This window comes from Gorilla gorilla, chromosome 23 (genome assembly GCF_029281585.2).
Source record: "Gorilla gorilla gorilla isolate KB3781 chromosome 23, NHGRI_mGorGor1-v2.1_pri, whole genome shotgun sequence".
NCBI lineage: Eukaryota > Metazoa > Chordata > Mammalia > Primates > Hominidae > Gorilla > Gorilla gorilla.
This window is the reverse complement of record NC_086018.1, coordinates 36,477,332-36,489,139: the sequence shown is the minus strand read 5'-3', so window position 1 is coordinate 36,489,139 and position 11,808 is coordinate 36,477,332. Positions and strand designations below refer to the sequence as shown.

The window sequence follows — 11,808 nt, the reverse complement described above, 5'->3', positions numbered from 1 at the left end:
GCAGAAGGCAAGCCCAGGGTCTGGAGGGAAGGATGCGGGGAGCATATTTCCCTTTGAGAACTGGTACTCAGTCCATTCCCTTACCTCCAGCAGAGTGAAACTGTAGTTTTCAAGGAAGGAAAGGCCAATGACTGGGACCAGAAGAAACTCCAGGCGGAATGTGTCATTCTCACTGTCAAAAGTTTTACGGAATTTCCCATATATCATGTACACTGTAACATAGGCACAGAGGAGAAAAACCACCTAAAAAGGGAGAGAGACATGGGAATCGAATCTATGAAGTCATTTCCCAGCCTATTTACTACGCTCCTAGCCTACCAAACCTAAGGGTCAGTGTTCTGCCATAATGTAACATGAAGAGGTTAAATGTGTTTGCAATTTATCTTAGGTCCAGTTGCCTAGAATTTGAAATCAATGACCCTTTCATTAAATAACTCCATGCTTCTATACTGGGACTGACAGTGCTGCTATGAACAGTCAAAGGTGCCCTTGTCGTCCCCTTCACTTGTGGAGCATTAGGTGAAACAGGATTGGTCTATTTCAGGGGATTTACCAGAGGCATTCCAGGGCTCTTGAAACAATTTTAAAACAATTTCCTGGATATGCATCAGTGACTTCTGAGCATTCTTCCACAAGGACTAGCCTTTTTTTTTTTTAAATGTTGCCCAGTCTGGCCTCAAACCCTGGGGTCGAGTGATCCTCCTGCTTCAGCCTCCCTAGAAGCTGGGACTACTTATGGCTTGCTAACATCCCTTGAACTAACTGACCATTGCTCCTTCAGAAAAGCTCTCCTAATCACAGTAGCTGTCCTCTGGCATATAATTTCATTTTGATATGGCCTCCAACCTTCCAGGCCAGCACTTCTCAAATGAGTGTGCATCAAAACACAGATGCTGCCTGGGCGTGGAGGCTCACGCCTGTAATCCCAGCACCTTGGGAGGCCAAGGTGGGCAGATCACCTGAGGTCAAGAGTTTGAGACCAGCCTGGCCAACATGGTGAAACCCCGTTTCTACTAAAAATAAAAAAACTAGCCAGGCATGATGGCGGGCACCTGTAATCCCAGCTACCTGGGAGGCTGAGGCAGGAGAATCGCTTGAACCCGGGAGGCAGAGGTTGCAGTGAGCCGAGATCACGCCATTGTACTCCAGCCTGGGGGATAAGAGTGAGACTTTGTCTCAAAAAAAAAAAAAAAATCACAGATGCTGTCTCTTCCCTTGCCCCAAGAGCTTTTGATTTCATAGGTCTGGATGGGCCTGAGAGTTTGTTCTTCTTCTTTTTTTTTTTTTTTTTTTTTTTTTTGAGATGGAGTCTCGCTCTGTCGCCCAGGCTGGAGTGCAGTGGTGCAATCTTGGGTCACTGCAACCTCCGCCTCCTGGATTCAAGTGATTCTCCTGCCTCAGCCTCCTGAGTAGCTGGGATTACAGGCGTGCACCACCATGCCCGGCTAATTTTTGTATTTTTAGTTTCACCATGTTGGTCAGGCTTGTCTCGAACTCCTCACCTCAGGTGATCCGCCCACCTCGGCCTCCCAAAGTGCTGGGATTATAGGCATGAGCCACCGCGCCCGGCCTTAAAGTTTGTATTTCTAACAAGTTTCCCAAGTGACGCTGATACTGCTGGAGCAGGACCACACTGGCCTAGAGCACTGCTATGTGTACTCCTATTTGGAGTTATTTCCTCGAAGCAGTCTTTTTTTCACTACAATGAGGCACACATTCTGTCACCATAGCTCCATGTGAACATATTCATTTTAGCCCGTGATCACATGCTCTGTAAATGTCTGGGTACAAGTCCATCTCCCCTCAGAGGACTCCATGGCAAGGTCCACCTCCTAATCCCCAGCTCCTAACTCAGTCCCTGGCACAAAACAAATGCTGGAATGAGTGAATGAGGTGGTCACTTTTTCATTTCATGAATGTAGAAACTAGCCTCTTTGAGCTTCCTAGACCTCATTCAGCTATGCCAAGGGCTGAGTCTGCTGTCTCTGCCAGGAATGCCCAAGGCTGACTTGAACTGAGAAGTGAACTGGCAGGTGATGTTTGATACATGTGTGAACTTAAGTAGACGGTGATTTCCAGTCCTCAGATTCACATTCACTAAATCTGAATGAGTTCAACACCTCACAAGTAACAGCAACCTCCACTCTACCAACTAGTAACAACATGCCTGAAATCCCAAAGGGATGTCTCTGATATGGAAGAAAAGGACAACTCACTTTAGTTAAATATTTTCTAGGTGCTGTATGTTATCTCATGTGATCTTCTCAATAGCCCTGCAAGATAGAATTCCCCCATGGAACCCTTCTTCCTTAGAAATAAGATTCCTAGGCCAGGCACGGTGGCTCTCGCCTGTAATCCCAGCACTTTGGGAGGCCGAGGAGGGTGGATCACGAGGTCAGGAGTTTGAGACCAGCCTGGCCAACATAGTGAAACCCCATCTCTACTAAAAATACAAAAATTAGCCAGGCATGGTGGTGCGCACCTGTAATCCCAGCTACTCAGGAGGCTGAGGCAGGAGAATCGCTTGAACCTGGGAGGCGGAGGTTGCAATGAGCCGAGATCATGCCACTGCACTCCAGCCTGGGCAACAGAGGGAGACTGTCTCAAAATAAAAAAGACTGGGCATGGTGGCTAATGCCTGTAATCCCAACACTTTGGGAGGCCAAGGTGGGCAGATCACGAGGTCAGGAGACCATCCTGGCTAACATGGTGAAACCCCGTCTTTATTAAAAATACAAAAAAAAAAAAGCCAGGCATGGTGGCACACATCTGTAATCCCAGCTACTCGGGAGGCTGAGGCAGGAGAATCGCTTAAACTTGGGAGGTGGAGGTTGCAATGAGCCAAGATCGCGCCACTGCACTCCAGCCTGGGCGACAGAGCTAGATTCTGTCTAAACAATAAATAAATAAATAACTTGAACCCGGGAGGCAGAGGCTGCCGTGAGCCAAGATCGTGCCACTGCACTCCACTCTGTCTCAAAAAAAAAAAAAGGGGGGAGCCAGGTGCGGTGGCTAACGCCTGTAATTCCAACACTTTGGGAGGCCAAGGTGGGCAGATCACGAGGTCAGGAGTTTGAGACCAGCCTGGCCAACATAGTGAAACCCCGTCTCTATCAAAAAATACAAAAAGTAGCCGGGCGTGGTGGTGGGCGCCTGTAATCCCAGCTACTCTGGAGGCTGAGGTAGGAGAATTGCTTGAATCCAGGAGGCAGAGGCTGCAGTGAGCCGAGATTGCACCACTGCACCCCAGCCTGAGCCACAGTGCAAGACTCCATTTCAACAACAACAAAAAAGAAGACTCCTGGCCGGGCGCAATGGCTCACGCCTGTAATCCCAGCACTTCGGGAGGCCGAGGCAGGCAGATAACAAGGTCAGGAGATCGAGACCATCCTGGCTAATAAGGGGAAACCCTGTCTCTACTAAAAATACAAAACTTAGCTGGGCGCAGCGGCAGGCGCCTGTAGTCCCAGCTACTCGGGAGGCTGAGGCAGGAGAATGGCGTGAACCCGGGAGGCGGAGCTTGCAGTGAGCCGAGATTGCGCCACTGCACTCCAGCCTGGGCGACAGAGCGAGACTCCGTCTCAAAAAAAAAAAAAGACTCCTAGCTGATGATGGTAATTCCAGAACTTTGGGAGACTGACACAGGCAGATCACTTGGAGCCCAGGGGTTTGAGACCAGCCTGGGCAACATGGTGAAATCTTGTCTCTATTAAAAATACAAAAAAATTAGCCAGGCGTGGTGCGTGCCTGTAGTCCCAGCTACTCAGGAGTCTGAGGTGGGAGGACCCCTTCAGCCCGGGAAGTTGAGGCAGTGAGCCATGATCGCACCACTGCACAAGAAATAAGATTCCTATTAGATAATGTGTCCAACTAAAATCTACATCTTGGCTGGGCATGGTGGCTCACACCCGTAATCCCAGCACTTTGGGAGGTCGAGGTGGGTAGACCACTTGAGGTCAGGAGCGTGAGACCAGCCTGGCCAACATGGAGAAACCCTGTCTCTCCTAAAAATACAAAAATTAGCTGGACGTGGTGGCACATGCCTGTAGTCCCAGCTACTTGGGAGGCTGAGGCACAAGGCAAGCTCCCGGCTTGAAACCAGGAGGTGGAGGCTGCAGTGAGCTGAGATTGCGCCGCTGCACTCCAGCCTGGGCAACAGAAAACAGTGAGACTCCGTCTTAAAAAAACAGAAAAAAGATGTGTCCTTTGATCTTTACATGGCTGGTTCCTTGTTGTCACTAAGCTGTCAGCTTACATGTCATCTCTTTGAAGATGCCCTGACCACACTCCCTGAAGTAGCTCTCTAATCCTTCTCTATCACCTAAATAATTTTTTTTTTTCTTGAGACAGGATCTCACTCTGTTGCCCAGACTGGAGTACAGTGGCATGATCGTGGCTCACTGCAGCCTTGATCTACCAAGATCAGGTGATTGTCCCACCTCAGCCTCCTGAGTAGCTGGGACCACAGATGAGCACCACTACGCCCAGCTAAATTTCTTAAATTTTATGTAGAGGCGGAGTCTCACTGCATTGCCCAGGCTGGTCTCAGACTCCTGAGCTCAAGCGGTCCTCTCGCCTCGGCCTCCCAAAGTGCTGGGATTACAGGTGTGACCCTTTATTGAATGTTTAATATATGGCAGGGTTTTTTACATTTACATTTATTATCTCGTTTAATGTTCCCAACCAAACCCTCTGAGCTAAGTAATGGTATTGTCTTTTTTTTTTTTTTTTTTTTTTTGAGACAGAGTCTCACTCTGTCACCCAGGGTGGAGTGCAGTGGCGCGATCTCAGCTCACTGCAACCTCCGCCTCCCAAGTTCAAGCAACTCTCCTGCCTCAGCCTCCTGAGTAGCTGGGACTGCAGGCATGAGCCACCACGCCCGGCTAATTTTTTGTATTTTTAGTAGAGACAGGGTTTCACCTTGTTAGCCAGGATGGTCTCCATCCGCCCGACTCGGCCTCCCAAATTGCTGGGATTACAGGCATGAGCCACGGTGCCCAGCCCTGTCCTCATTTTTGCACGAGGACACTGACATACAAAGAGGCCCAAGATGAGGTCATGCAGCCACTAAGCAGCAAAGTCAGGATTCAAACCCAGGTCGGCCTGGCTCCACAGAATGAGTTTCCAAGCAGGCTACCTCACAGTTTGTGGGGGCTTGGTGGCTTCCCCCAACCATCATCACCCAGCCCCTCACCTTCATTACTGTGTTGTAGATGGAGATGAAGTTGGTGAACAGGTCCAGGTACCTGGTGGTGAAGACGAGAGCAAACAGGATCTGGCTCTTCCCAGAGATGCCTGTGGCCAAGGGTAGACAGGAGACAATGAGGACACAGACTCCCAAGCCTGCCCACCCTCAAGAGGTGCACAGCCTGGAGCTGGGGAGGCCTCTAGAGTGTCCACTCCCACTCAAAGACCTCCTGTCCAGGGCACTGTCACTCCCTAAGGGCCAGGAAACTCACCCTTCCCATCGGATCACTTGAGTCGTTGTTCCTCTCATTAAACTGTAATCTGTCTCCCAGCCTCCAAATAAAGACACGAACACCGAGTTCCCAGTCCCCCTGCGTGTGTCTGCCTGGGCTCTTGCTCTGGGGAGGATGTCGGGGGTGGTGTGAGTCGGGCTTGGTGGGGGTTGTTGAGGCTTCTCTTCACTCCACCCCCAGAGTTCCACTGACAGTCCCCAAAGCTCAGTCTTAGGAGGAACAACTCACTGACTTTACAAGGTGTTGATTCACCAGGGAGACCAGAGCAGGCAGAGGAAGGTTCAGGGCCAGGGGAGCATTCTATTTTATTTTTCAAACTGTAAGATTTAAAAAGCCTTTTTTCTTTTTTCTTTTTTGGAGATGGAGTCTCACTCTGTCGCCCAGGCTGGAGTGCAGTGGCGTGATCTCGGCTCACCACAACCTCTGCCTCCCGGGTTCAAGTGATTCTCCTGCCTCAGCCTCCCAAGTAGCTGGGATTACAGGTGCCTGCCACCACGCCTGGCTAATTTTTGAATTTTTAGTAGAGATGGAGTTTCGCCAGGTTGGTCATGGCTGGTCTCAAACTTCTGACTTCAAGTGATCTGCCCGCCTTGGCCTCCCAAAGTGCTGGGATTACAGGCATGACCCACCACGCCCAGCCAAAAAGCCTTTTTTCTAGTTACAAAAGTTATGCCTATATTTACTCTTTGCAAAACAAAAATCAAACAATATACAAAGATGCAAAGATAAAAATATTCCAAACCCCTAGTATTCATCCTTCCAGATCTTTGTGAACATGTACACACATGACACCTATGTGTACACATATGATGCACATGGATGCACTGAGTTGACAAAAAAGGGTTCATACTCTCCATGCTGTTTCTTTCTTTTTTATTTTTTTCTTTTTAGAGAAAGGGTCTTACTCTGTCTCCCAGGCTGGGGTGCAGTGGTGCAATCATAGCTCACTGCAGCCTCGATCTCCTGGACTCAAACAATTCTCCTATCTCAGCCTCCCGAGTAGCTGGTAACTACAGACACAAACCATCAGACTGGCTAATTTTTTTTTTATTATTATTATTATTATTATTATTATTATTATTATTATTATTGTAGAGACAGAGTTTCACTATGTCGCCCAGCCTGGTCTCAAACTCCTGGGCCCAAGTGATCCTCCTACCTCATTCTCTCAGTGTTGGGATTATAGGCGTGAGCCACCGCGCCCAGTCTAAATGCTGTTTCTTGACCCACTTTGGTCTCTTTCTTTTTTTAACTTTTTATTTTGAAAGAATGTTAGATTTACAACAGAGTTGTAAAGACAGTACAGAGAATCCCACATATCCAGCTACATCTAGTGTTAACATCGTATTTGGGCTGGGGGCGGTGGCTCATGCCTGTAATCCAACACTTTGGGAGGCCGAGGCGGGCAGATCACCTGAGGTTGGGAGTTTGAGACCAAGCCTGACCAACTTGGAGAAACCCCATCTCCACTAAAAAATACAAAATTAGCCAGGTGTGGTGGCTCATGCCTGTAACCCCAGCTACTTGGGAGGCTGAGGCAGGAGAATCGCTTGAACCCAGGAGGTGGAGGTTGCAGTGAACCAAGATCGCGCCATTGCACTCCAGCCTGGGCAACAAGAGCAAAACTCTGTCTAAAAAAAAAAAAAAAAAAAAAATCGTATTTAGTGACAGTACTTAATCAAAACAAAGAAATCAACATCAGTAGAGCACTGTTGACTGAACTCCAGGCTTTATTCTGATTTCACCAGTTTTCCCACTGCTGCCCTTTTTCCATTCCTGGATTCCATCCCAGAATCCATGCTGCATTTTGTTGTCACGCTCCTTAGCGTCCTTTGGCCACTTTTTATTTATTTATTTATTTTTTGAGACAGAGTCTCACTCTGTCACCCAGGCTGGAGTGCAGTGGTGCAATCTCGACTCACTGCAACGTCTGCCTCCCGGGTTCAAGTCATTCTCCTGCCTCAGCCTCCCGGGTAGCTGGGATTACAGGCGCCCACCACCATGCCAGGCTAATTTTTGTGTTTTTAGTAGAGATGGGTTTTCACCGTCTTGGCCAGGCTGGTCTCGAACTCCTGACCTCAAGTGATCTGCCCACTTCGGCCTCCCAAAGTGCTGGGATTACAGGTGTGAGCCACTGTGCCCGGCCAGCAGTCTTGGTTATCAGATGGAAGAAACAGTATACATATAGGGTTTGGTTTAACCCGTGGTTTCAGGCATCCACTGGCAGTCTTGGAACATATCCTCCATGGATAAGGGGGAACTACTGTGCTGTCTGATTCAGGGTCTGGTTCCCCTGTACCCCTGAACTGTGCCTTCTCTAACCATTCCTCTGGTTCCAGACATTTGGGGTGGGAGAACATTTTTTTTTCTTTTTTTGTGAGGCAGGGTCTCACTCTGTCACCCAGGCTGGAGTGCAGTGACACAATCACAGATCACTGCAGCCTCAACCTCCCCAGGCTCGGATGACCCTCCTACCTTAGCCTCCTGAGTAGCTGGGACTACAGGCACATGCTACCATGCCCAGCTAATTTTTATATTTTTTCTAGAGACAAGATTTTGCCATGTTGCCCAAGCTGGTCTCAAATTCCTGGGCTCAGGTGATCCTCCTGCCTCAGCTTCCCAAAGTGCTGGGATTACATGGGTAAGCCACTGCACCCAGCCTGGGGGAACATTTTTAATGGGCAAGAAGGAACACCCCTGAAGTCCCTAACATTCTGAATGTGCTGGCTTTAGGGCGAGCCTCGGTCTCACATTCCTCACCTGCCAAACGGCCCCTCATGCAGAGTGGGAGGACTGAGCTGAGGAATACACAGTGCTCAGTGAGAACCTGAGTCCCTCTGGGGGGGTCTAGCACGCGCGCACGTGCACTAGCCGGGGTGAGGGCAACAGTGGGGCTGGCAGTGGGTAATGAACCCCACTGGGGGAGGCCATACTGACCTGAGGCCAGCTCTGGGAGGGCCTGATGTTCATCTCACCGAGCCCTCACACAGACTTTGACAGAGAAGCCCTCAGCCCCACGTAGGACTGCCTGGGAGGCAGCCCTGGTGGGGGACGCTTGGTCACCCGCTTGGGCCTTCCCCTACCCCTCTTTTCTCTTCATCCTCAGCCTGCCAGTCCCCTGGGTTTTACTCACATTTTCCTTAGCGCTTTGGGAACCCTGGTGATCTTCAGTTTTGTTTTGCTTGTTTGTTTGTTTGAGACAGAGTTCTGCTCTTGTTGCCCAGGCTGGAGTGCAATGGTGCAATCTCAGCTCACTGCAACCTCCGCCTCCCAGGTTCAAGCGATTCTCCTGCCTCAGCCTCACGAGTAGCTGGGATTACAGGCACCTGCCACCATACTCAGATAATTTTTTGTATTTTTAGTGGAGACGGGGTTTCACCACGTGCCAGGCTGGTCTTGAACTCCTGACCTCATGTGATCTACCCGCCTTGGCATCCCAAAGTGCTGGGATTACAGGTGTGAGCCACCGTGCCCAGCCCCCCGGTGATCTTGAGCACAATAGTTTTCACACTTTTGAAAACAATCATTTCCACCAGGAAGCTGCACATGGAGACCTGGGACACAGAGGACAATGTGAGCCTGGACTGGCCAGAGTCCCTCCGGGGTCCACTAAGCATAGGTGGACCCCACTGCCAGGGGCAGCCCTCACTCCCATGTGACAAATGGGAAAACGAAGGCCCAGGGTCACACAGCGAGTCAAGGGGAGGAGTGAGAGTGAAGCCCAAGTCTCTGGCCTTTGGGGCTGGGTCTGTTGAGGTCATACCAGGCCCTGCCTCCATCACCTCTGACTTCTCTCTGTGCACACACAGGCCCATCCCTGCCACCCAGCTGCCCTTTTTCTGTTCCCATAGTACTCACTATGGCCTCTAACAAACCGTGTCATTTGCTCAGTTTCCTAGGACTATTGTTTATTGATGGCTTCCAACCACTAGAAAGTCAGGTCCACCACTTGGCCACGCATGGTGGCTCACACCTGTAACTCGAGCCCAGGAGTTCGAGACCAGCTTGGCCAATATGGCGAAACCCCGTCTCTACTAAAAATACAAAAATGAGCTGAGTGTGATGGCGGGCGTCTGTAATCCCAGCTACTCGGGAGGCTGAAGCAGGAGAATAGCTTGAACCTGGGAGGCAGAGGTTGCAGTGAGCCGAGATTGCGCCACTGCACTCCAGCCTAGGGAATAGAACAAAATTCTGTCTCAAAAAAAAAAAAAGGTGGGCACAGTGGCCCACGCCTACAATCCCAGCACTTTCGGAGGCCGAGGTGGGTGAATCACCTGAGGTCAGGAGTTCAAGACCAGCCTGGCCAACATGGCGAAACCCCGTCTCTACTAAAAATACAAAAATTAGCCGGGCGTGGTGGTGCATGCCTGTAATCCCAGCTACTCAGGAGGCTGAGGCAGGAGAATCGCTTGAACCTGGGAGGTGGAGGTTGCAGTGAGCCGAGATCATGTCACAGTACTTCAGCTTCAGGGACAAAGCGAAACTCTGTTAAAAAATAAAAATAAAAAATAAATAAAAGTCAGCTCCACCAGGGCTGGGCCTCTGCTGTCCGGGCTGTATTCTAGGTGCCCAGCAGTATCCGGCAGACAGCGGCCAGGTACCAGTGTCCCCTCTTGGTCATGGTTGCTCACTCCGTGCAGGGCCTTCTGGAAAAGTGCAGGGAGAGGTCGGAGCTGATTCTCCCCTCACCAGGGCCTGCCACTCCAGGTCCCGCACTCAGCATTCCTGGCCACCTCCCCTGAGGAAGAACCTGAACTGTCTCTGTACCTGTCTCTCCAGAGACCCCAAACCCAAATGGCCTCCAGGCCTAGAACCACTCCCTCCACACCGTACTGTTGCTCATGTCTGCACCAACCCCCACCCTGCCAGGCCTCCCCCCACTCTCTGTGCCTTCTCTCTCAAAGCTTGCAAAGCAACCTGTTCAGGCCCCCTTCCAGGCCCCTTCCCGGCTCCCAAACCATGAAGGGCTCCCCAGACCCAACTCCCTGGCCTGACAGAAAAGGCCCTTTCACCTCTGCACCAGCCTCCCTCCTGGACTCATCTCCCTCCAGACCACCCCAAATCTGGCTGCCCACCCTTCCCGGGGGATGCCCGGTGCTTGGTGACCTCCATGCCTCTTCATCCCCGGAGCCCTCCACAGCACACACTTCCTGGATTGACACCTGCTCGTCCTCCGGGACCAGCACGGAGCTGCTCCTTCCACAGGGCCTTCGGGGCCCACTCTCAGCCTCCTCAGCCCCACGAGGAGCCTGAGCTCACTCCTGCCTCTGCACACCCAGTGCCAGGCACAGGGAGGGCACCACGAGGATGCCGGTGGACCAAGATGGCTGGAGGAGGCTCTGGCAGCCTTTCGTGGCTCTGGATCTGTTTGGCGACCGCGAGTCCAGCCTCAAAGCTTCTCCAAACCCCCAGCAGGGCAGCCAGAATGCAAACAGGGGACCCCTCCAGCCTTCCCCAGCTTCCGTTTAGAGGCAGCTCCATACCCACCTGAGCCCGGCTGGTGCCCTCCTGCCACATCACAGCCACTGGTGTCACACATGCAGGCAAGGGAGGGACAAGGGCTCACTTTGGGGGGTGGGGTGGGGTCTGGGAAGGGGCAGGGAAGAGAAGACCTTGAGAATCGTGGGCCGTTCCTGAGTGCATATCTGCTTCTCCCCCCAGTCGATGGTGGAAGGAACAATGGGTGTAACTGGTGGGAGGGAGGGGTTGTCACCTCCCTTATAACCCCCTCTTCCAACCAGCAGTGACACTGCCAACCTGAGGGGGAGTCTGTGCAGGAACAAACCCACCCTCCTCCCATCATCTCGAGGGGTCCTCCTCCTCTGCTTTTATACAACTTTACATTGTTTTTGGAAGTGGAGCTCTGCAAAGTTTCAAGGACCCCCACGCCGGAGTCCCCACCCTGAGCAGACACCTGGAGCGCCCTGCCCTGCACGCAGGGGCATGAGGTTGGCCAGAGAGGGGGTCCCGCACCTCCCTGCCCGGCGCCCCTCACCCGTGCAGCACTTGGACCTCCAGATCTTCCCCAGCAGCAAGATCATGGCCAGGAGGTGGCTCAGGTCGCCGAGGATTCGGAACACGTTCATGGTCCAGCCAGTCAGTCGTGCGCCCGCGCCCAGCAAACTTCTAGGAAACTTTCTGGCGGGCAGGGCGGCTGCCACGTCTCCGGCCCCGGTCTCTAGGTGCCCCAGAGCCCTGCCTGCGCCTCACAGCTCCGCGATCGCACCCGCGCGCCGCCGCCCACGCACTCTTGGCCGGGCGGTGACGTGGCCAGGGCGGCCGCCGGCGCAGGGTGGGGAGCCAGGAAGCGGCGCGGCCCGGAGATCCC

General features: G+C 51.9%; 1 protein-coding gene across 3 annotated transcripts in view; it reads right to left on the bottom strand.

The window, feature by feature from the left end:
• Positions 1-11,808, bottom strand: part of KDELR3 (KDEL endoplasmic reticulum protein retention receptor 3) — a 15,449-nt gene extending 3,641 nt beyond the window's left edge. Inside the window, exons 1-3 of one of the 3 annotated variants that reach the window (XM_004063471.5) lie at positions 11,476-11,808; positions 5,195-5,295; positions 85-243 (exon numbers count right to left, since the gene is read on the bottom strand). In XM_004063471.5, coding sequence (XP_004063519.1) covers positions 85-243; positions 5,195-5,295; positions 11,476-11,566 — 351 coding nt within the window. In that variant the 5' untranslated portion in view covers positions 11,567-11,808. Of the gene's footprint in view, positions 1-84; positions 244-5,194; positions 5,296-10,967; positions 11,142-11,475 lie in introns of those variants that run through there. The other 2 variants (XM_019018397.3, XM_063704983.1) reach the window with 2 other exon arrangements.